Below are 24388 nucleotides of genomic sequence, written 5' to 3'. Positions count from 1 at the left end.
AAGTCGCTCCGAGGTCGCCCCGAAGTAGTACAGGACCCTTTTTCTAAGTGGGAGCGACTTGTGTCGCTCCTATTAGAACGGGTCCTGTAGCAGTCAATGGACCGAGACGGACCGCAACTTGTCAGGCTGACAAGTCGCGGTAGTGTGAATCGAGCCTTGAGGCAAAAAGATTGTGCTCTCTGCAAGTGCAGTTGTTCCAGAGCTCAGTAAATGAGGTAAAGTGTTTTTGCTTGCATACGATTGGCTGATGGAAGTCAGCAGAACTTCTGCTCATTTACTAAGCTCTAGAGCAACTTCTTTTCCAGAGTAATGCCTCGTACGCACGCAACGATTATCGTCCGACTGATCGGCCGTCTTTTGTCCAGTGTTGTTGTGTTGGTTGGAATGTGCTGTAGACTGCACACAAATTTTCTCGGCCAACAAAAATCAACTTCAGAAGTGATGTCATGTGATGGTTTACTTTCCGTGTGTTTTTTCTTCTCTGAGCATGCCCAGTCTTGCTCATCAGATTTTTGTCTGCCGAAATCTGTACTGACTGACGGAAAATCGGCCGTTCTGTTGACGGCCAACAAAAATTTTATAGCCTGCACACCAGATTTTTTTCGGCCGAAAAGTCGGAGTCGGTTGTCGAAAGCATCATACTAACAAGCCGATAATCGGGCGATCGGACGTTGGCCGAAAATTCACGGCCAACTATCGAATGCGTGTGTACGAGGCTTAAAACTGCACTTTGCAGTCTGTTGGAGTTTAGTAAATCAACCCTTATGCTTGATATATTTTCAAGGGAACACTAGCACCTGTTTCCAGAGACATCAATAATCTAACACAGCGAGGAAAAACATTGGGTTCTAGACAGCCAAAAGATAAAACATGAAACATCCCTGAGATAAAAGTAGTCAAATCGGAATCAACAAAACGCAAATAAGTGCGTAGATTAGACCTAAAGCCATTAGTTGGCCAACACATGCACACTGGCCACAGTCCTCATCAATGAAATGCCTTTACTACTAAGCTGATAAAACAAGCGCAACTCATTTTTTTGAGTACCCGCACCACTTGATTTACCAGCATTGAATTATGGCAAATTCAAGTTATATCATACTTGACAAACTGTCTGCCTTTTCTCCAACTTTGGGAGAAAACCTACATACAATAAAATAGCATTACAACCTTATGTCGCATGATAAAAACACAATAAAACATCATCAAAGAATAAAAAGTCCGCTTAGCAGCAGTCTATCGAACATCAGAAGGATTTTTTTCACTTTGCAGTTACAATCACGAATGTTTTTGATAGGATTATTTTGCATTTATTTGCTAAAAGTATGTATGTGATGAAGACCATGATGGTACAAAGACTTCTGTGAAGGCTTGACACCCCTGGTTTCCTCCAGACAGGTCCTGCTCAGTGTTTCGCACTCCCATTTGTGTGGTAAACGTTCTTTTCCAAGCTAGAGTCCCTTTTCGTATTTAAGACACACAAGGCGTTGTCCTTCTGAGCACTGAGTAAAGATGAAAAGTTGGTAAAGGAAGGGGAAGGTGGGTTTTTCAAAAGGGTCTTCAGAAACTGGTCGGCTTCTGTGTCTGAGACCTCCGTAGACTCCCGATGTTTATGGTAGCAAGTGTAGAAGAAGGAAACTTCCTGGAAAGTGGGCTTCAGATCATCTTTAACACTCTCCAAGATCTGGATGAAGGATGGTCGGCTTCTGGGATTCTTTTGCCAACACCATCGCATCAACTTGTGTCTGGAATAGAACATAATGGTGTCAATGCACTAAACATCAGGGCTTTTTTTCTCAGAGAATAGGTGCAGGAACTCCCCCTTCCAAGTTACTTTGTGTCTCCACCCCTACCCACCTCTGAGTATTAATCCTTGGTTCCACCCCTACCCACCTCCGAGCACTAACCCTTGGTTCCACCTCTGAGCATTAATCCTTGGTTCCACCCCTACCCACCTCCGAGCACTAATCCTTGGTTCCACACCTACCCACCTCTGAGCACTAATCCTTGGTTCCACCCCTACCCACCTCCGAGCACTAACCCTGGGTTCCACCCCTACCCACCTCCGAGCACTAACCCTTGGTTCCACCCCTACCCACCTCCGAGCATTAATCCTTGGTTCCACCCCTACCCACCTCCGAGCATTAATCCTTGGTTCCACCCCTACCCACCTCCGAGCATTAATCCTTGGTTCCACCCCTACCCACCTCCGAGCACTAAATTCTTGGTTCCACCCCTACCCACCTCCGAGCACTAATCCTTGGTTCCACCCCTACCCACCTCCGAGCACTAATCCTTGGTTCCACCCCTACCCACCTCATAGCACTAACCCTTGGTTCCACCCCTACCCACCTCTGAGCACTAATCCTTGGTTCCACCCCTACCCACCTCCGAGCACTAATCCTTGGTTCCACCCCTACCCACCTCCGAGCACTAACTCTTGGTTCCACCCCTACCCACCTCCGAGCACCGACCCTTGGTTCCACCCCCTACCCAGCTTCTAGTACAGCCCCTTTTAGAAAATATAGAGCCAAGTATAATTTTGTAGTGGAATAGTGGTTATGACAACATGAAAAGCAATAAAATAGAACCCCCCACAGCCAGTAGCAATAGATCCCCCCCAGCAGCAATAGACCCCCAGCAGCAGCAAACGATCTCCCAGCAGCCAGCATTAATAGGCTCTCTAGCAGCCAGAAACTGTAGACCCCTCACTAAACAGTCGATTACTTCCAGCAACAATTAACCCCCAGTATCAAAAGATCCTCCACCAGCAACAATAGATTGCCATGCAAAAATATATCCCCTCCAGCAACAATAGATCCCCCAGCAGCCAGCATCAGTAGACCCTCCAGCACCCCTTGCCATGGCATACATTCAGTGCTGGAGGTGCCGGAACTCCGTTCCCCCACGTTCCTGCTGAAAAAAAGCCCTCATACTATTGGTGCATTCCTGAGCCCACACATCTGCTGTGCCCATTTATTAGGGGTGGTTTAAAGAATGTAGCAGGAGGTAGAACACACAAAGGTGAATGGGAACACCCAAAACTCCCCAGTGAAATCCTAGCAGGGAGAACTCACTGTTTGAGTATCCAAAACAGGACCAACAGGGGGACAATTAGGCCCAAATTCACTTATTGATAGTTAATGTTCAAAATAAAGCTCTGTGGTGCATTCCCCATGTTTTACCTATCCCAAGTTTACAGTGTTCTCCAGGACAGTGATCGCCAACCTTCCGGACCTCATGGACTACTCACAATTTTGAATCCTGTAGACCACTAACTTTAATTTTACATGCCTTATCCACACAATGCTCTGGCTATCTGCCCCCCTCCCCCTGGATTACATTGTTGCCTATAATGTTACAAGGTCTCTGCCCTCCTGGATCACACTGCTGCCTTATAAAACACAATGCTCATACCCCTCCCCCCCCCCGCATCACACTGCTGCCTTACACAGCCTCATCAGTGGATCTCACCTCCTTATCCAGCCATGTGCTTGAGCTCCCTGCTCCCTCCCACAGTCTGGACAACTCTGCCATTGGAAGTCCCCACCTTGCCTTGCCTGGTAATCTGCACTACTCCCAGTGCCTCCCTCTGAGTTCACAGGAGGCGGAACTACAGAGGAGGCATCGGGTATCAATGTGCGCTGACAGTATGGACTCTCAACAGGCATTGAAAACAACACTGGAAACAACATTGGGAATTAAACCATGCTGATTTAAAGCAGAACCTCTGGAAATCACCAAAACTTTCTCGTGAACCATCCGGGGTCCATAGACCACTGGTTGGCGACCACTGCTTCAGGAGGTTGTCTTCATCCCTAAACGTCTCATCATCTTAAAAGGATGTGCATAGAGTAAACAGTTGTGAACACTTACAATAGCCAAATATTTTCTACAGAGGTTCCTGAATGGTAGATGGCTTATTTAAAGTACAACTACAGGCATCTATTTAAGGCCCAAAACCCTTTACCCTCCTTGACCAAGCCAACTCCTCCTCATTTGTGTCTCATGTGCTATCCTCTCAGACACTGCAGCTCACAGTGGGAGGGTTTCAGGAACAAAAGCAGTGCTGTCAATCCAGAAAGCAGTGGGCAGGTCTAGGTATGGCCAGAAGCCAACTGACAAGCTGCAGACTTGTGATTCAGTAGTGACTGATAGCCGTGCCCCTTGGAACATCTCATCCCACTGTAGTGCAAGCAGGCACATCCTACATGAGAGTGGCAACTCTGCTCTAAATATAGGAGCAGTGCAGAATTGTTGCCAACCCTTTACAAGAATCTGCATTAGGTGGACTTCACTGGCAGGCAAAGACAGGTATTTGTAGAACTTTGCAGGGAGACCAAGAGGAAACGAAGTGCTGCAGAACATATTTATTTTATTAGTAGGAAATAGTTCTACTTTAGGGTGTTTTATCTTTTACAGTAAATTTAAAATACTTACAGTCTATCCGGACAATGTTCTGGCTTTTCTAAAGTTCCGTTGTCTATAACAAAGTGGAGAACTTGCTCATTGGCCATGCCTTGATATGGCTGCTCTGCCAAAGTGGCAATTTCCCACAGGACCACACCAAATGACCTGCAAAAGAAAAAACAGTGCTATTTCTGCGTTATGGTTTACAGGTTCTAACGAAAATGTCAAGGAACTGTTAAATACACTCAAATCTTTACAATTTGTTTTATGGAGCAGGTAATGGCTAGAACCACTGTCAGGGGAAAGGGATGTTGGGCGCTTGTGCCAAAAGGGTGGACACCAGTATAAGCAGCCAGGTGGTCAAAGGCTGTTGCGGACCAGACTTCACTGGAGATTCTATAGTTCAGGGCAGCTCTGGCAGGCAAAAGAACGGAAAAGTCTGATGAAGGAGCCAATTGCGCATGCTCCGAAACACATTACGTCACTTCCGGAGAGCTTGCGGTCCACCGTGGCCGCTTCCGGTTTCGTCATCACCCGGCTGCGGGCCAGTCGGGACATGGAAGATTGAGCACAGAAAGTGTATACACTATGGAACATGGACTAAAGAATACTACGATGTGAGTTTCTACTGTTAATTGTCATGCAATAAATTGTTGCTACACTCAGCAGCGCCTGCTTTTCTTCTTTTTTTTTTAGAACCACTGTCAGGGGTTAATTTTCACCCCTGTCCCCATTTCATTGATTTCCGTTTGCTTCCACCATGGTCAGGGAGTGATGAGAAATCTCTTCTTAAAGCTTCTAACTCTTTCCCACCCTATTAAAAATGTGTTCGACAAGGTTTTGATTGCTGCCTTTGTCTTCATGTCTTTAAGGCTCCATGTACACGGGATGCTGGAAATGGCCGTTTAGGAGCAGTTGGGCGTTTTTTTCAGAAGCCCCTGAACCCATCTACATTTTATCTTATCTGTCCATGTACACCAGGTCGTTTACAGTCATTTGCAGGCAGTTGCGTTCAGGGACTTTTTTTAGAACGCAATTATTTGCGTTTGAACGTGTGTTTCCCGGCATTTCAAACGCAAAAACGCGACCGAACGCGTCCGAATGCGATGACCCGCTTTTAGCGTTCGCGTTTTTCCATTTTAAAGGGGAATAATTTTTTTGACCTCTAGGAACGGTTCTAAACGCAAACGCCCGCTAAACGCGGGTACAAACGCGACCGGACGTTTCAAACGTCCTAAAAATTCCAGCATTCAAAGGGACTTTTAACAACGTCCCGTGTACATGGACCCTTAGATCACGTTTTCCCCTTTTTCTTGATGGTGTCACAAGGACAGAAAAGGAGGAAAAGTCTCCCCAATGGGGTCAGAGACTTGACAAAATTTCCAGTCGGCCGCACCTTATCCAAAATACGTTCTGTGTAAAGCAGGTCAGCAGGGACTGGCTAATTTTTGATCCATATATGGGCAGGCTGGTTGTACAGAAGTCAATCTACTGATCAACTTCTGTACAACCAGCCTGTGGGATTTTCTACGCTCGATCAGCAACGCCAGCTATAGGCCGTAGTGCTGATCAGTGTATTCTGATGACGGGGAAGTTGGAGTGCAATACCTCAGCGGCAAGGATTCCAAATTAGTCAAAGGAAGTACAGAGCATCCGGAAAGTACGGTATTCACAGCACGTCATTTCTTTTTTCCTCAAAATTTTACAAACAATACCCCATAATGACAACGTGAAAGAAGTTTGTTTGAAATATTTGCAAATGTATTAAAAATAAAAAATCCCATGTACATACCCGTATATACTCGAGTATAAGCCGACCCGAGTATAAGCCGAGGCCCCTACTTTTACCACAAAAAGATGGGAAAAATGATTGACTCGAGTATAAGCCTAGGGTGAGAATGCAGGGCGGCGGGCATGGTACAGGAGAATGCAGGGTGACTGGCATGGTACAGGAGAATGCAGGGTACTCGCATGGTGCAGGAGAATGCAGGGTACTGGCATGGTGCAGGAGAATGCAGGGTACTGGCATGGTGCAGGAGAATGCAGGGTACTGGCATGGTACAGGAGGATCCGGGGTTGTGGGCATACTACAGGAGATGCAGTGTGTGGGCATGGTACAGGTGGACCATGCCCGCAGCACTGCATTCCTTGTAGTATGCCCGCAGCCCTGCATAATGGCAGGTAGTGCAGCTGTTTCACTTACCTGTTCCAGAGGCGCCTTCGTTTTAAAAATGGCGCCGCCCGGCGCCGACACGTCATTGTGCATTCGCCGCTCGTATACTTTCGTCTATTCCCGGCCTCTCCCAAGTGGCGGCGGCGCATGCGCGGTGACATGTATGCGCCGGGCAGCGTCATTTTTAAAGCTTAAGCACGTCGGAGCGGCCAGGGACTTTTTTTTTTCTTGACTCGAATATAAGCCAAGGGGGACGTTTTCAGCACAAAAAAAATGTGCTGAAAAACTTGGCTTATACTCGAGTATATACGTTAGGTATTCACAGCCTTTGCCTTGACACTTGAAATTGAGCTCAGGTACATCCTGCTTCCATTAATCATCCTTGAGAAGTTTCTACAACTTGACTTGAGTCCATCTGTGGTAAATTCAGTTGATTGGACATGATTCAGAAAGCCACACACCTATCTATATAAGGTCTCACAGTTAGTGCATGTCAGAGCACCAACTGAGCCATGAAGTCCAAGGAATTGTCTGTAGACCTCCGCGACAGGATTGTATCAAGGCACAGATCTGGGTAAGGCTACAGAACAATTTTTGCTGCAATGAAGGTCCCAATGAGCACAGTGGCCTCCATCATCAGTAAACGGAAGAAGTTTGGAACCACCAGGACTCTTCCTAGAGATGGCCGCCCGGCCAAACTGAGCAATCGGGGGAGAAGGGCCTTGGTCAGGGAGGTGACCAAGAACCTGATGGTCACTTTGACAGAGCTCCAGCGTTTTTCAGTGGAGAAAGGAAAACCTTCCAGGAGAACCACTATCTCTGCAGCACTCCACCAACTTAGGCCTATATGGTAGAGTGGCCAGACGGAAGCCACTCCCCAGTAAAAAGGCACATGACAGCCCACCTGGAGTTTACCCAAAAGGCACCTGAAGGAGTCTCAGACCATGAGAAACAAAAATTCTCTGGTCTGATGAAACAAAGATTGAACTCTTTGGCCTGAATGGCAAGCGTCATGTCTGGAGGAAACCAGGCACCATTCCATTACCTGGCCAATACCATCCCTACAGTGAAGCATGGTGGTGGCAGCATCATGCTGTGTGGCTGTTTTTCAGCAGCAGGAACTGGGAGACTAGTCAGGATTGAGCAAAAGATAAATACAGCAATGTACAGAGACATCCTTGATCAAAACCTCTAGACCTAAGACTGGGGCGAAGGTTCAACTTCCAACAGCTCAACAACCCTAAGTACACAGCAAAGATAAAGGAGTGGCTACGGGACAACTCTGTCAACCAGAGCCCAGACTTGAACCCGATTGAACATCTCTAGAGAGCTCTGAAAATGGCTGTGCACAGACGCTTCCCATCCAACCTGATGGAGCTTGAGAGGCCCTGCAAATCAGAATGTGAGAAACTACTCAAAAATAGGAGTGCCAAGCTTGTACATTAGCATCATACTCAAAAAGACTTGAGGCTCCAATTGGTGCCAAAGGTTCTTCAACAAAGTATTGAGCAAAGGCTGTGAATACTTACGTATGCATGATTTATTTTGTTTTTGAATAAATTTACAAAGATTAAAAAAAAAAAAAAACAACTTTCTTTCATGTTGTCATTATGGGGTATTGTTTGTAGAATTTTGAGGAAAGTAATGAATTTAATCCATTTTTCTAATAAGGCTGTAACATAACAAAATGTGGACTGTAAAGCGCTGTGAATACCTTCCAGATGCACTGTACAATTATTAATGCCAGAACAAGATCCTTGAGTGTAAGTATGTCCCTTTTCCTAAAGGTTCCTTACAGGGGAGGGCTGGCAGCCTTAGGTCTGGGGGGGCAAGTCCAGTCAAGTGGCCCATCGAACCATCGAATCAGCTCACCATCCATGCCCACCTGGTTTTATAACGGATATTGATGTTATGAAGCAAGACAAACATGATGCAATGTGGTAACATAATTTAATGTTAATAGCAACAAAGGAGGTTTAACAAAAATACATGACATCACACCAGGCGGGGCCTAGGAGGCTCCTGTCGGGCAGAGATCACTCTGCCTTACAGGGAAGTGACTATGTTAGTATTGTGCCAGCTGGGTGCAGGATCGACTCTGCACACTCATACCGCTCCGCTGCAGCTCTGCAAATAGAACATTGTGTAGCGGCGACCAGCAGCTGTATACAGTATCTGGCTCCTACATTAATCCAGCCCCAAGGGTGGCCTTTTTACCCGGCATCAGAGCAGCCCGGGGGGCGATTGCCACCCTGCCCCCCTTCCCAGTCCTCCCCTGGTTCCTTAATACTTCTCTTCATCATGACTACTAATGACATCTATAGGAGCCAATTATGACATTGCTGATGCCATTCTCAAACGGAGCATACCTACCATACATCGGAGTGTGTAGTGAAGATACCATCTTTCAGAGACTCGGGAGACATCCATCGTACTGGAAGCAAGGACTTTCCACCTTTGCGGTAGTAGTCTGTTTCATAGATATCTCTCGTCATGCCAAAGTCTGGAATAAGAAATACAGGGTTTTACTTGGCTTCCCCCATGTAAGCTGTGTTTCATCAAGACCCATATATGCCATTTTCATGTATTCGGTCCTGACCATACTTCTGGGGTTGAGCACCCCACCCTCCCACACCTGTACTCTTATCAGTGTCTACTAGCAAGCAGATATAGGAGGAGTCCTTTATAGTGCAGTTGCACATCTCTCCCAGTAAGGAGTAAGTATCTCCAATGGTGAGAGGTTGGATTCATCCTTCTTTTTATGGATAGTGTTGGACCCACTGACAATGGGGTACTGTGACGTAGTGGTGGGCTTGAGCACCATATGGCCATATGGTGGGAATAAATCCCCATTATTTGCCTTTATATTTGATAGTCATTTCTTTTGCATGTGTGCGCTATTCTCTGTAAATATGCATGTCGCTTGGTTCATAGCTGCAGCCGCTTTAGAAATGCATGTTCAGGGTGTGCCCCCCAGCTCTTTGTTAGTTATATGCCATTTCGATGCTATAGGGATATGCTGGATAAAATTAGGGCAAAACACCTATTAGCAGCCTTATTGAACCAAAGCAGCCATATTGCATCAGTGAAGCCATTGTGAATGTAGACCTCAATCCTGTTTTTATCTTTCCTTAACGCCAATTGTAGGAAACCTCAAAAAGGAAGCCAGGAGTTGTGGTATACTTAGATTACTAATGGAAGCAACTTACCCCAATCATTCCTACAGTCTGATGGATCTTCAACCTGCCTTCCCTTAATGAGTAGCTTCTAATGGTGTTCCATTAGCCTTTATCAGCAATCACTTATTTGAATTGATGGGGCCTTTGGAGATACACTCACCAGCCACTTTCTTAGGTACACCCTTTCTAGTACTGGGTTGGACCCCCTTTTGCCTTCAAAACTGCCTTAATTCTTCATGCCATAGATTCAACAAGGTGTTGGAAACATTCCTAAGAGATATTGGTCCATATTGACATATCACCACGCAGTTGCTGCAGATTTGTTGGTTGCACATCCATGAATTCCCTTCACATACCAAAGGAGCTCTATTGGATTGCGATCTGGTGACCGTGAAGGCCATTGGAGTACAGTGAACTCATTAATATGTTGAATAAACCAGTGGTGAGATGATTTGAGCTTTGTGTCATGGTGCATTATCCTGCTGGAAGGAGCCATCAGAAGATGGGTACACTTTAGCCACAAAGGGATTAACATGGTCAGCAACAATACTCAGGTAGGCCAATGCTCAATTGGTACTAAGGGGTCCAAAGTGTGCCAAGAAAATATCCTCCACACCATTACACCCCCACCACCAGCCTGAACCATTGATACAATGCAGAATGTATCCATGCTTTCCTGTTTATGCCAAAGTCTGACCCTACCATCTGGATGTCGCAGCTGAAATCGAGACTCAGGCAACATTTTTCCAATCTTCTATTGTCCTATTTTGGTGAGTCTGTGCGAATTGTATCCTTTTTTTTCGGTTATTAGCTGACAGGAGTGGTACCCGGTGTGTTCTTCTGCTGCTGTAGCCCTTCTGCCTCAAGGTTCAATGTGTTGTGCATTAAGAGAAGCTATTCTGCATACCTTGGCTGTAACGAGTGATTATTTGAGTTACTGTTGCCTTTCTATCATCTCACACCAGACTACCCAATCTCCTCTAACCTCAACAAGGCATTTTCCTTCACACAGCTGCCGCTTACGGGATATTTTATATCTTTTTCGGACCATTCTCTGTAAACCCGAGAGATGGTTGTGCATGATAATCCCACTAGATTGGCTGATTGGCAATTGGTATTACCAAGTGGTGTACCTAATAAAATGGCTGGTAAGTGTATATATTTATGAATATTACTAAAGCCATTGTTCAATAAACCAGCTTGCAAGCTGTTAAGTGAACCTTGAAAGGAACTCTTATCTGAAAAAGAAGTGGGCTGTCTTTGCTGATCCCGCTTAGCATTGCCAATTTACTAGCTCTAAGAGCCGGTTCACACTACCGCGACCAGAAAGCCGCCCCATGAAGGAGCGACTTTTTAGCAGAGGCTTGCAAGAGACTTGTAAGAGACTTGCAAGAGAGGCGACTGTCTGTGGGGAATGCTTGGGTAATCCATTTCTTCTTCCTGGAAAGTCTGATCACAGTCGCTTGAAAATAGATAAGGATCCGACTTAGAGGCGACTCCCATTGAAGTCAATGTGCACAAGTCGGATAGAGGTCGCCTTGAAGTAGTACAGGAACCTTTTCTGAAGTCGGAGCGACTTCAGTAGTGCATATTAAGACGGCTCTCATTCATTTACATTGAATTTGTAATGACAAGAGACTTGGGGTGACTTGAGGGCACAAGTCGCGTCCCAAGCCGGAGTAGTGTGAACCGACTCTAATAGATTGAGTCATGAGCCTGGAGAAAGTATGCACTCAGTAAGGTCAAAACAACTGACTGTAGACTTTTTACAGGCCACTGACTCCTTTAATATGGAGAACATTCAAAAATGTTATGTCAAAAAGCAATCCATGCATTGCAAAAAACTTTTAAAGGACCCTCTCCCTGCCCAGTGACCTACCGCCTATCTTCACAGTAAGGTCCTCTGACACCATGCAGTTCCGCGCTGCCAAATCCCGATGTACAAATTTCTTTGCGTTCAGATAGGCCATTCCATCGGCTATCTCACCAGCCATCTGTAAAATCTCCTTCAAGGATGGTGGTGTCACGTTTTGATTGTTCTGTAGGGCAATGGGAATTCACCAGTCATTTCCATAAAGTAAAACAGCTACTAATGCCTTTTCCGTATCTTTTTTTTTTTTTTTTTTTTCAGAAAAGACAGATTTTATTGAGAACAAAACAAAAAAGTTAAAGGGAAAAAGTAACAATCCAGAGCAACTAGTTCACAGTACATGGCACAAACACCGTCAACAATAAGGTTGTACCTAAAACAATAGGTCATGCAGGTACTAAAGGAAAATCCAAAGGATACAATCTAACAATCAAGATTCTATCCATAGTAAGATCAGTAGGGCTAGGGCCAACCAAGGGCCCCACATCTTCTCAAATTTACAAGGGCATCCCCTATGCTGATAAAGCATTCCAACCTGAGAAGTGCACACATACATTTAACCCAATCAGCAAATGTAGGTGGGTCAGCCCAGCTTGCACCTGCGTTGTGGCCAGGCACTATGGCATTGTGTCTAAGACCTGGGGGCAACCGAGTAACGGTGCTTGCATTATGGGAAAAGAGGCTGCTATAGGTGAAGAACACAGAGCCACCTGCTGGGTACTGATAGGCAGCATTGATGGGCACTGATAGGTGGCACTGACGGGCACTGATAGGCGGCACTGGTGGGCACTGATGGGCGGCACTGAAGGGCGGCACTGATGGGCACTAATGGGCACTGATAGGCAGCAACGGTGGGCAATAATGGGCACTGGTGGGCGACACTGATAGGGAGGGCACTGGTGGGCAGCACTGATGGGGAGGGCAATGGGGGGCTCCCTGAGCCCTGATTGCCATCCCTGGTGGCCATAGTGGGCATCCCTGGTGGATCTAGTGGCATCCCCCCCCCCGAGGGTCTGCACTGGTAATCAATGATCTTATTACCAGTGCCGACCCCCCCCGTCAGGGGAGCCGCCGATCGGCGCTCCTTTACTCGTGCCTGTCAGGCACGAACTAAGGAAAGCCGATCAACGGCTGTTCCTATGATTGGACACGGCTGATCACATGGTAAAGAGCCTCCGTCAGAGGCTCTTTACCGAGATCGGAGATGCAGGGTGTCCGACTGACACCTCGCATCACCGATCGCCGCCGTCATATGACGTCCGGTCAGGATAACTCAACCACATTCCCGCCGTCATTTTGCTATAGGGCGGGCGGGAAGTGGTTAAAGGAGTTTTGAGATTCTTCTGTGTTATCTCAAGCAGCCAAAAGAGCAATCTTGGACTACAGAACAATTAACTTTCCATGGAAAGGAGAAGGGGAGGATTTCAGTAGGTTTAGCAAAGGATATCTAGGCAAGGATGAAACTGAGGTTGATTTACTAAAGGCAAATAGACTGTGCCCTTTGTAAAGTGCAGCCGCTCCAGAGCTTAGTAAATGAGCAGACTTCCATCATCCAATTATGTGCAAGCAAAACTGATTTTTTTTTTTTTTTTAATATTCCTTGCCTGTGATTGGGCATTCTTTGCAAAGTGAAGCTATACCTCATTTCCTAAGCTCTGGAGCAACTGCACTTGCAGAGTGCAACTGCAATTTGCAAAGTGCACAGCCTGTTTGTCTTTAGTTTATCAACCCCTATGTCTTGTGATTTCATTTAACAAAAACCCATGTGTTAGTTCACAAATGGAAATTAGGGTGCAAGTGCATTTTTGGCAGATCAATAGATTTTTTTCTCTCTATACAGTACTTGTAGGGTATTTAAAGAATAAAAGATAGGGACATGTGCATGTATCAAAGAGTTAGTTTTCCCTGCCATTAGTTTAAACATTGGGGTTTGATGCTATAAAAGCAGAAATTTTAGTACAAGGACTACATCATGTATTTTACAGTCAGTTTTATAAATGAATGAATAAAAAAAAAATTGGTAGTCCTTCACATCAGAAGTCTTCCCATCCAATCAGAATCCCCCATCATTTTAGAGTCCCCCTTACATCAGGGTCCCTCTAAGTGTTCCCCCATAGATCAGGGTCTCCATCAGAAGTGGAAACCAATTGATCTGAATCGTCAGTCTGTCCTGGATTTGGCATTAACCCTAGTTGTGTGCCAGATAAAATCTCAAGAGTGGCTGGATGTGGTCGAGCCTTCGTTTGGAGGCTCCTACAATGGAGGTACAGTTAAAGCCAGGGTTGCTTTATTTTTCTCAGTCAATTACTCAGAAGAGCTCATCAGATCTTCGAGAAATCTTCATGTCTGGAATTTTACTTCAACTTGCTATTAGCTGTGGCCTTTTCGGTTTGATTTGCAGATAGAGATATATCTATATCTATATCTATATATCTATATATCTATATCTATATCTATATCTATATCTATTATACACACACACACATACATACACACACACACACACACACACACACACACACACACACACACAGTAGAAGATTATTATTTCCCATAAGAAGATTCTTATTAACATGCAAAGAGGAGGTAGTCCATATCAGGCTTCGTAAATCTAAAGTTTTGTACTCCCCCCCCCTTAACCCATAGATTAGGGCTGAACTATACCTCCTCTTCTGGCCTCAAAGAACGCAGGTAGCTCTTCAGGTCCCCTCTGGTCATCAACTCCATAATAACTAGAGCCGGTCGCCCTTGAGACACAACGCCAAGAAGACGGACCTACCAAAGAAAAAAGGAACAAGGAACAATAAGACATTTTGCAGTCCTTCAGTAGATAGAAGTATGCCTGACATGAGCTGTAACTGACAGCCTGGATTCTTAAAGTTATCAATAGGCGAGAATCAAGAAGTTGGGTGATTAACAGTGTGTCTGGACAAACCAAAGAAAAGTCTTTGTTCACGGACTATGCATTGTAAGATGTTAATAGAATGAATAGTTTGTATTTGATGGCTGTTCTGTAAACATTGGTAAGGAAAAAAATGGGATTTTTGTACTTACCGTAAAATAAATTTTTCAGAGTTCGACGGACACAGCGCTCCATAAATCGATTCATAACTACTGGGTTATATTGCCTCCTCCAGGAGTAGGACTAGGCAGAACAAAAAACACCTGGGTACGCCCATGGGCCGTCCTCAGCTTGGTATATAACCCCCCCTCTCTGCTCTAGGTAATCAGTGTAGTAGAAATCAGTATTAGAAGTATCAGAACGCCATTAGAGAGGTGGGTGCTGTCCCTGAACTCCGAGAAATAGGTTTTACAGTAAGAACAAAAATCCCATTTTCTCTTTTAGTCATTGACGAACACAGTGCTCCATAATTCATAAATTCTGAGATGTCCAAAAGCAGTGCCAAAAGGAAAATGAGGGGTGGGGAAAATAACCCAAGGCTAAACATAAGAGCCCTTAACCAGGACACAGAAGCCCCATCTAAAAAAATAAAAGTGTAAAAGAAAAAACTTGGGACACAAGGAAGGCAAAACAATGTCCTCATTCAAATGGAAGTCAGATAACTTTGGGCAGGAATGATGGACAGGGATGAAGAACCACTTTATCCCTATGGACCACTAACTACGACAGGATAATGCCGCCAATTCCGATACCCTGCGGGCCTAGGTAATAGCCACCAAGAATGTCACCTTCTGGGATAACTTAGGCAAGGGAATGTCACGCATATTCTCAAAAGGAGGTTTCTGGAGAACCAAAAGTACTAAATTTAAATTCCATGGCAGCAAAAGAGACCGTACAGGTGGAGCCACATGTCGAACCCCCTGAATGAAGGTATGAACCAAAGAGAGCGTGGCTAGGGGTTGCTGAAAGAAGATTTACAGGGCAGACACCTGGCCCTTGATGGCACTCAAGGCCAACTTCTGATCAACGCCCTGTTGAAGAAATGGCAAGATCCGAGCCACAGAAAAGGATCGAGGATGAGCGCCAATTGACTAACACCAAGAAATCTAAATTACTTCCTCGCCTTCACCATAGTAGGAATCACTGACCCAGACAGACCTCTATCCTTCAGTGCCTGGCTTTCAATAGACATTAAAACCAGTGACTGTAAAGCAAGATGGTAGATCAGCCCTTGGGACAACTGGTCTTCTCTGAGAGGAAGCCTCCAAGGGACGTTTATGGCCACCAGACCGATTGGAAGATCCTAGCCCTTGATTCCTCACAGGAATTGTGGAAGAAACCTGAGCCGAGGATGATACTAGCCTTACCGTGGCCCTTGGACACCTTCGGCTTCTGCCAGAGGAACCCGTGATCTTGCCACGAATCTCGGTATCCTTCTGTGGAGCTGAACCTGCTAAAGGAGCTGCATGTAGGACTGTGCAAACAGAACTGTATTGAAGGTGGATACCACCAGACTCCAAACCTGTGTGCAAAATGGGAGAGAGAACTATATGTGTGACAGCAGCTGGTGAATCATGGCCTGTGTTTCCTGAAATTTTTCCAGAGGAAGGACCACCCTGGTCAGAATTAGAATCAGACCTAGGTAAATCAATTCCCTGGACAGGCATAGGGGAGACCTTCGGTAGTTCGGACATCACCTAACATTTGCAGGAATTAAATCCACACAAGCAGACTCAGGACCTAAAAAATCTGAAAAGGACAAGCTTTGTCCCCCTTTCTGGGTACCCCCAAAAGAATCATTTCGTGGATCCCTTTGCTGAAGACCTTCATGCTGAAGGGGTCTTGTCTGTGGGTCCAGAGAAGCTAGCTCTAGGCTTACCAGACCAAGGATGCTTGGGACCTGCAACGAGGCTCCTTTTCTAGGCTATGGACTATGGCAGGAAGGTACTCTTTCCCCCCCCCCCCCCCGTGATACCTTTGATGTCATCCAGGGTAGCCTCAAACAGGCGATCGCATTGAAAGGGCAGATCAATAAGAACTTTCTTAGAAGCTTGGTCTGCAGACCAATTCTTGAGCCACTGCTGAAACAGAAAGTTTGGACAGCACAGAAGCTGTATCCAAAGCTGCATCACAAATAAACTGCAGCCCATGGACCAACTGGACGCTAAATCAACATTAGCAGCGGGGAGCTGCTCACCCCCCCCCCCCCCAGGCCCTGGCAAAAAAGCTTGGCCCATTCAGTTAGGGTATGAGACACCAGGGCTGAGGCAAAGACTGGCCACAAAGTCAAACCAACCACAGTAAACATGCTGCGTGTCACAGCCTCCGGGTTTCCTGTCAGCCAGGTCCTTAAAAGACGGGGATTCCTCACGGTAGCTTTGTTCAACCTTGAAACATGAGGGTCCACCACTTTTTTAGAAGTAATTCCTCAAAATGGTAACGTACAGCAAAACGTTTCCCATTCCAGAAATTGGACCGAGCATCACTATAGACGCCATCCCTGTTCATATGTATCACGTGTTATAAAAAAAATGTATAAGTGATTTAAAGTGCAATAGATGTGATTAAAAAAATGCTACAAGTGTAAAAATTGTAGATATTAATCTACTATTAGTGCAACAGGCAAAAGAAAAGTGCATACCAGTGCAAATTCAATAAAAAGTGCTCGTGCTTCTCAAAGTAAATAAATCCACAAAGATGTGGATCAGTGAATACACCAATGAATAAATATATAAAAATCACATACAAAAAATCACATAAAAATATATATAGAAATATATGAAAATATATAAAATATAAAAATATATATATAAATATATTATAAATGTGCTCCAAGTAGTGTTTCTAAAAATCCAGGCAATATCATGCAATCAAAATTGTGCTTGGTGAATTCTTATTTTTTCCATTCACAGTGCTCCAGGTGCTGGGGTGTGACAATCGTGGCCTCTTACCAGCTAGCAGCAGGTCACAAAGACCCCCAACGCCTGTGATCCCTTTATGGGTGGATCAAACCTCTCCTCGATTGCTTGGATCTCTTGCTCTATTTGTTGTGCCCTCCTGGCACTGGGCAATTCGGCATTCCAATTCGTATTGGGTCTTAGGAAGATATTCTCCGGGGATCTGCAGCACCCTATATCTCCTTTCCCCCTCCTTTGTATTGCGGCGGTGGGTGAGTGTCCCAGCCTCTGCTACGAATGCCTCTGTGTGTTACTTCCGGGAAAGGAGATATAGGGTGCTGCAGATCCCCGGAGAATATCTTCCTAAGACCCAATACGATTTTGTACTGCCGAATTGCCCAGTGCCAGGAGGGCACAACAAATAGAGCAAGAGATCCAAGCAATCGAGGAGAGGTTTGATCCACCCATAAAGGGATCACAGGCCTTGGGGGTCTTTGTGACCTGCTGTTAGCTGGTAAGAGGCCACGGTTGTCACACCCCAGCACCTGGAGCACTGTGAATGGAAAAAATAAGAATTCACCAAGCACAATTTCGATTGCATGATATTGCCTGGATTTTTAGAGACACTACTTGGAGCACATTTATAATATATTTATATATATATTTTTATATTTTATATATTTTCATATATTTCTATATATATTTTTATGTGATTTTTTGTATGTGATTTTTATATATTTATTCATTGGTGTATTCACTGATCCACATCTTTGTGGATTTATTTACTTTGAGAAGCACGGGCACTTTTTATTGAATTTGCACTGGTATGCACTTTTCTTTTGCCTGTTGCACTAATAGTAGATTAATATCTACAATTTTTACACTTGTAGCATTTTTTTAATCACATCTATTGCACTTTAAATCACTTATACATTTTTTTTATAACACGTGATACATAAATTAAGATCACCAGCGCCCCCTTTACCTATGATATATACCTATTTATTGTTTTAATACAATTAAAGGGGCAGCAGGTTCAATTATCTTTTTAAAGGGCCAGGCGCCTTCTCTTTTCTTTCCATCCCTGTTCATATGTCCTGGGCACAGGAAGAGGAAACTGAGAAGGAAGAGGAGGTGCTTCGGCATCCCCACGAGGCTTTGGTCGTCTCCAGCGTCTCCTGGACTATAGGGAACCTTCCCCCGTGACATCATGGGGCTACACAAACAGGGCCGCCAGCTGGAGACCAGCCAGACTAAGGGAAAATGGCACCGTGACATCGGGCTACACAAACCTGGCCGCCAACCGGAGACCAGCCAGACTAAGACCAGCCAGACTATCCCCACCGTTACAGAGTGGGGATAGCGGGGAGACCCCAAGGATTTCTGCTGCATCTTCTGCCCTTGGACCCCCACCAGACTCTAGGTCCAGACAGGAGGCAAAGTGAGTGGGGGAAGCCCAGCTCACTGAGGTATTTTGAAGGATGGGAAGAGGGAACCTGCAGGCAGGTCCGACTGTCCCTGGAGGTTACTCACGAGCACCGCAAAAAAAAAAAAAAAAAAAAATGCAAAAAAAAAGGGAAGGGGGGACTGTACTTACCCTTCCATGGTGCAGGTAACACTCCAGACAGAAACCTCGCCACCGAAGTAGGGGAGCTGTCAGCCAAGGGACCGCGGTGACTCAGTCCCAAGCCCTGCAAGATGCTTAACTCGCGGGCCAGCATCTGTCCATGAGGCTATGTCACGGCCGAACTAGTGCGTAGCTGCGGTCTGCATGCACTTGCTGGCTGTTGATTGTAGATCTCCCGAGAGAAAAAAAAAATATGAAAGGAAGGAGAAAAAAAAATATGCACGAAAGGAGAGAGCGGCGCCAGCTTAGTATAGTACAGGTTTATTTAACACTGTTAAAATTGGTGACTCACTGTCCGAGGTTGGGTGAGACTGGTACACAAAGACTGTTAGGGTCATCCATCTTCCTCTTCCAGGATAGTGGTCATAGGAGAAGGTGGTGAGGTTCCAGAGGTATAGCCGAGCTGCTGTGGGGCTGCTAGTTGTCACTGGCCGTGGCGGAGCATGCACAACAGGGCTCCGGCTGCCGACTTCTGATCCCTGATGACATCACTTCCTGGCAGGAGAAAAATAGGGGTTGCACGCGTTCGGAGTATCCGTGCTCCTTCGTCAGGCGAAGGATGCGGCCAGTGACAACTAGCAGCCCCACAGCAGCTTGGCTATACCTCTGGAACCTCACCACCTTCTCCTAGGACCACTATCCTGGAAGAGGAAGATGGATGACCCTAACAGTCTTTGTGTACCGGTCTCACCCAACCTCGGACAGTGAGTCACCAATTTTAACAGTGTTAAATAAACCTGTACTATACTAAGCTGGCGCCGCTCTCTCCTTTCTTGCATCTCTCAGGGCTTCTCCACGCTTCAGCCGGCTGCCGCGGACTATAGCTTCCCTACAGTACCAAACTTTGTTCCCCCCCCCCCACGCAGCCCCATAACCCCCCCCCTCCCATCCACCCACATTCCTTGTACCATCTTGGGATATTAGAAGAGCGCCATGACACCCCCCACTTTCATGTCTGTGCTTCCAGGAGAAAAAAATATCCCAGCCGGGAGCCTAGGTCCTTACTCCTGACTAGACAGATTAAAACTGATTACTTAGAGCATAGAGGGGGGTTATATACCAAGCTGAGGACAGTGCATGGGTGTAGCCAAGTGTTTTTTGTTCTGCCTAGTCCTTTTCCTGGAGGAGGCAATATAACCCAGTAGTTATGATTTATGGAGCGCTGTGTCCGTCGAACAAAAGAGAAAGCTTGCTTTAGCATGAATTTACGGCCAAAACAAGATCTTTGCCTTTTTAGGTAGCGTAAAAAAAAATGTTAGCTCCTCTGTCAAGTTTCTATGGCTGTCTGTGTCACCATGGGAATATTTCCTTCACTCTCTTATCTAGTGACACACGTCACTAAGACAGATGGTTAGGCAAAATATCCCCAACAAAGACCCATAAACACTTGGCAAATGTTTCCCATTCAAAAAAGAAAAAAGAAAAAGTTCTGTAAGGAATGTGAATATATCCAACTCAGCAAGGGGAAAAAAAGTTTTGTATTTTTCAAGAAAAATTAAAAAAAATTCATGTTACTGCAGATAAGACAAGAAAGGTTCATTGTATTCTTACCACGTGGTGACAAAGAAAGGCTTTCATAACAGATGCTTCATTCAAAAACTCGATCTTCTCCCTCATGCTGGCCAGCTCATGGATGGTCTTCAAGGCAACCCTGGTCATGGGTTCACCCTTTACAATATCCTTGGCAACACCCTCGTATACCATGCCAAAAGAACCTTGTCCAAGCTCTTTAATGATGCTGATTTTCTCTCTTGGGAATTCCCACTCATCCGGAATGTACACTAGAACAAAAACAACATGACCATGGATCTTCTACTAGAGGTTAGCTAATGTTTATTTCTATATTATTGTACTATAAGGTTTATTCCTCTATCTCAGTGGTCTCCAAACTGCTGCCTGGGGGGCCATATGTAGTCTCTGCTTGCTTTTAACCAGCCCTTGGGGTGCTATTTTAGCCACTGATACCAACAATGGGGCATAATTCCCCCTAAAGACACCAATGACACCAACGATGGGGATACACTTTCTCCTAACACCAACAACGGGACACAGTTTCTCCCAAGGACACCAACAATGGGGCCCAATAACACCAAAGATGAGGCACAGTTACTTCCACTGACATCAAAGATGGGGCATTGTTTTTTCCCACTATCAGGACCTTTTCTACTCCCAACAGACAGTTTGGCCCCCCTAAAGTCTGAAAAACCATAAACTGGCCCTTTGTTTGGAAAGTTTGGAGACCCCTGCTTTATCTGCGAAGGACAGTACCAACTTAGATTATTTAGATCTGCATTTGTCTTACAGCTACAAAAGTGACCAGCTATGATACCAGCCATTTGAGGGCCAAAAAAAATAGTTGACAGCCAACATAAGTACACTGACAACAGTCACAGTTATCAAAGTCCTGCTTCTAATAAAGCATACAATGAATATGTACTAGTAGGCAGAATATAACTAAAAGCACTGCATAAAATACCACGTCTAATTAAAACCCAAGTCCATGCTTGACCTCAAGACATCCCAATATTGGACACTTGCTCAATGGGTGCTGAGTGCCTTGCGCGCAGATCTTTTGCACCGATATCTCAGCACTGATATGAAGCACTTTATTTTGGAGTAAAACCGTCAATAGAAATGTATTTTAACTGTATAAAAAGTTTACAGATTATCATATTCTAATGTATATAACACTGTTATCATTTCTTTGACCTGAAAAATTGTGTCAAATATTTCTCTAATACTATGATATGTTTTCATTACAGAAAGTAATCTGCAATATACTAACCTAACCACCCCTGATGAAGGAGCACTTAGCTCCGAAACGCGTTGGGTATCCAGGTTGCTCTAGTCTATTGTTTTGTGCATCTGTACTGTGTTTTTTATATATATGCTTGCCCAATTATTTATGACTTGTATTTTTCTTCTATATATTCATTGATGTAATAAATATTATATTTTTTTAAAATATACTTTTCTTTAATTTTCTGAGTGCCGGTAAAATCCCAAACCCTTAGGGGACCCCCGTCTTGCTTATAGTATAAAAAGTTTAAATCAGCTTTAGAGAAGGATTTACCCTTCTCTTGCTTCCCAACCAAAGTTGTTTAAATAGGGTTATCCTATACACAATGCAGTAGGCTTTCTTTGTATAGCCTAAAGCCCCGTACACACGCAACGATTATCGGCCGACCGATCGTCCGTCTTTTGTCGAGAGTTGTGTTTTGTAGGTTGGAATGTGCCTAGACTGCACACTAATTTTCTCGCCCAACAAAATTCTACTTCAGAAGTGATGTCATGTGTTGGATTGCTTTCTTTGTGTTCTTTCTTCTCTGAGCATGCCCAGACTTGCTCATCAGATTTTTCCCTGTCGAAATCTTTACTGACTGCAAGAAAAATCGGCCGTTGTGTTGACGGCCAACAAAAATTTTATAGTCTGCACACCAGATTTTTTTCGGCCGAAAAGTCGGAGTCGGTTGTCGGAAGCATTGTACTAACAAGCTGAAAATCGGCAGATCGGACGTTGGCCGAAAATTCCCTGCCAATTTTCGACGCGTGTGTACGGGGCTTTACTCTTGTTTGCCATGACGTTCGTTTGTTCGGGCCAAGCTGGCCTAAACGTACTATTGCTTTATAGATGTATCTGCTGGGAGCACTGTATGTAGCATAAGCTACAAACAGTATATACAGATGTTTCCTGGTAGTAGTACAAGGACTTCTCTTAGCATTCCTGGTATAAAATCGAGTCAAGCTGAGTGCTGCTCATTCATTTACATGAAGCTTTGTATTTTACAAATACAAGGCTTCCTATGATCGGCTGAGGTGGAGAGGCAGGCAGATGACATCATCCTCTGCCTCAGCCAAGTTTTTCTGGGCCAGCTTTGCCCAACATGAACCATTTGAGTGACAAACATGGAGTTAGGTTTTAACTAATTTTCATTTGGCTTCCAGTGATAGAAAATTATGAGCGGTCTACCGCCACCTGTTTAACCGGTTGCCGACCGCCGCACGACTATATACTGCGGCGGTCAGCCCCGGCCAGGCAGAGTGACGTATGGGTACGTCACTCGCCTGTCACTGACTTGAGAGCCAATTGCGGCCAGTTCACTGACAAGTCAGTGCGTGTGACCGGCGGACCCGATGTCCGCCGGTCACACTACGATCGCTCCGGTGAAGGGAGAAAGGCGAAGCGGCTTATGTAAACAAGCCGCCAGTCATTCTCCCTGGTGTAAAAATGAAGATCAGACAGTTCTACTATGTAGGACCGTTGACCTTTGTTTTTACTCCAATAGCCATGTCCCTATACAGTTAGAATCACGCCCCTAGGACACACTTAACCCCTCCCTCTCCAATACAGTTAACCCTTTCCCTGCCAGTGTCATTTTTACAGTAACAGTGCATATATATAGCACTGATTACTGCAGTAATGTCACTGGTAACCCCAAAAGTGTCAAAAATGTCAGTCAAGGGTCCGATCTGTCCGCCGCAATGTCGCAGTACCGAAAAAAAAAAAACGCAGATCGCCGCCATTAAAAAAAAAAAAAAAAAAACACAAAAAATGACAAAAATCTTTCCCTTTGTTAGAAAACGCGATAACTTTTGGGCAAACCAATTAAAATACGCCTTTTTTTACCAAACATATGTAGCATAAAACAAATTGGCCGAAAATGTTAAAAAATTTAGATTTTTACATTTTTTTGGGGGGGAATTTCATATAAAAAAAAATGTGAAAAATATTGTCATTTTTGCAAAATTGACGCTCTTTTTTTGGTTATAGCGCATGATCAAAAAAAAAAAAAAAAAAAAAATCGCACAGGTGATCAAATACCACCAAAAGAAAGCTCGGTTTGTGGGAAAAAAAGGACGTCAAATTCGTTTAGGTACAGCGTCGCACGACCGCGCAATTGTCCGTTAAAGTCATGCAGTAAAAAAAAAAAAAATAAATAAAAAAATCGCAAAAAACCCCCCTGGTCTTTTAGCAGCCAAATCTTCCGGGGCTTAAGTGGTTAAGAGGCTCATTGAATGGAAGCAGGACAGATCCGCAGCTTAAAAAGAGAAAGTATTTTTCAGTTCTGCAATTTTCTCATACCTACCTTCGGAGGCACTAAAATACTCTGGATTGACGGATGCATACAAGGTCCCATTCGGGAAACCGTCATTCTTTCTGTAAACAAAGGCAAAGAATTCTTACTTAAAATAACAGTCCCTTTAAAAAGGAAAAAAGTAAAAATTCACTATTTAGCATCACTTTAATATAGAAAACCAATCCTACAGTGGAATAGCAGAAACATGTGGTGGTGATCTACATAAATCTGGTGGTGATCTACATAAATCTT

General features: G+C 44.7%; 1 protein-coding gene across 1 annotated transcript in view; it reads right to left on the bottom strand.

Moving 5' to 3' along the window:
• Positions 1 to 1405: 1405 nt before the first annotated feature.
• INSRR (insulin receptor related receptor) overlaps positions 1406 to 24388 on the bottom strand; it is a gene marked incomplete at both ends in the record, with an annotated part of 134892 nt that continues 111909 nt past the window's right edge. Inside the window, 7 exons of the mRNA XM_082274828.1 lie at positions 1406 to 1745; positions 4441 to 4575; positions 8957 to 9086; positions 11642 to 11801; positions 14297 to 14407; positions 20610 to 20839; positions 24146 to 24216. Of these exons, the coding sequence (XP_082130954.1) occupies positions 1406 to 1745; positions 4441 to 4575; positions 8957 to 9086; positions 11642 to 11801; positions 14297 to 14407; positions 20610 to 20839; positions 24146 to 24216 (1177 nt within the window). The remainder of the gene's footprint in view (positions 1746 to 4440; positions 4576 to 8956; positions 9087 to 11641; positions 11802 to 14296; positions 14408 to 20609; positions 20840 to 24145; positions 24217 to 24388) is intronic.

This window comes from Pelophylax lessonae (genome assembly GCF_965119305.1).
Source record: "Pelophylax lessonae genome assembly, chromosome: 13".
NCBI lineage: Eukaryota > Metazoa > Chordata > Amphibia > Anura > Ranidae > Pelophylax > Pelophylax lessonae.
Note: the sequence above shows the minus strand (reverse complement) of the source record. Positions and strands in the feature narration are given on the sequence as shown.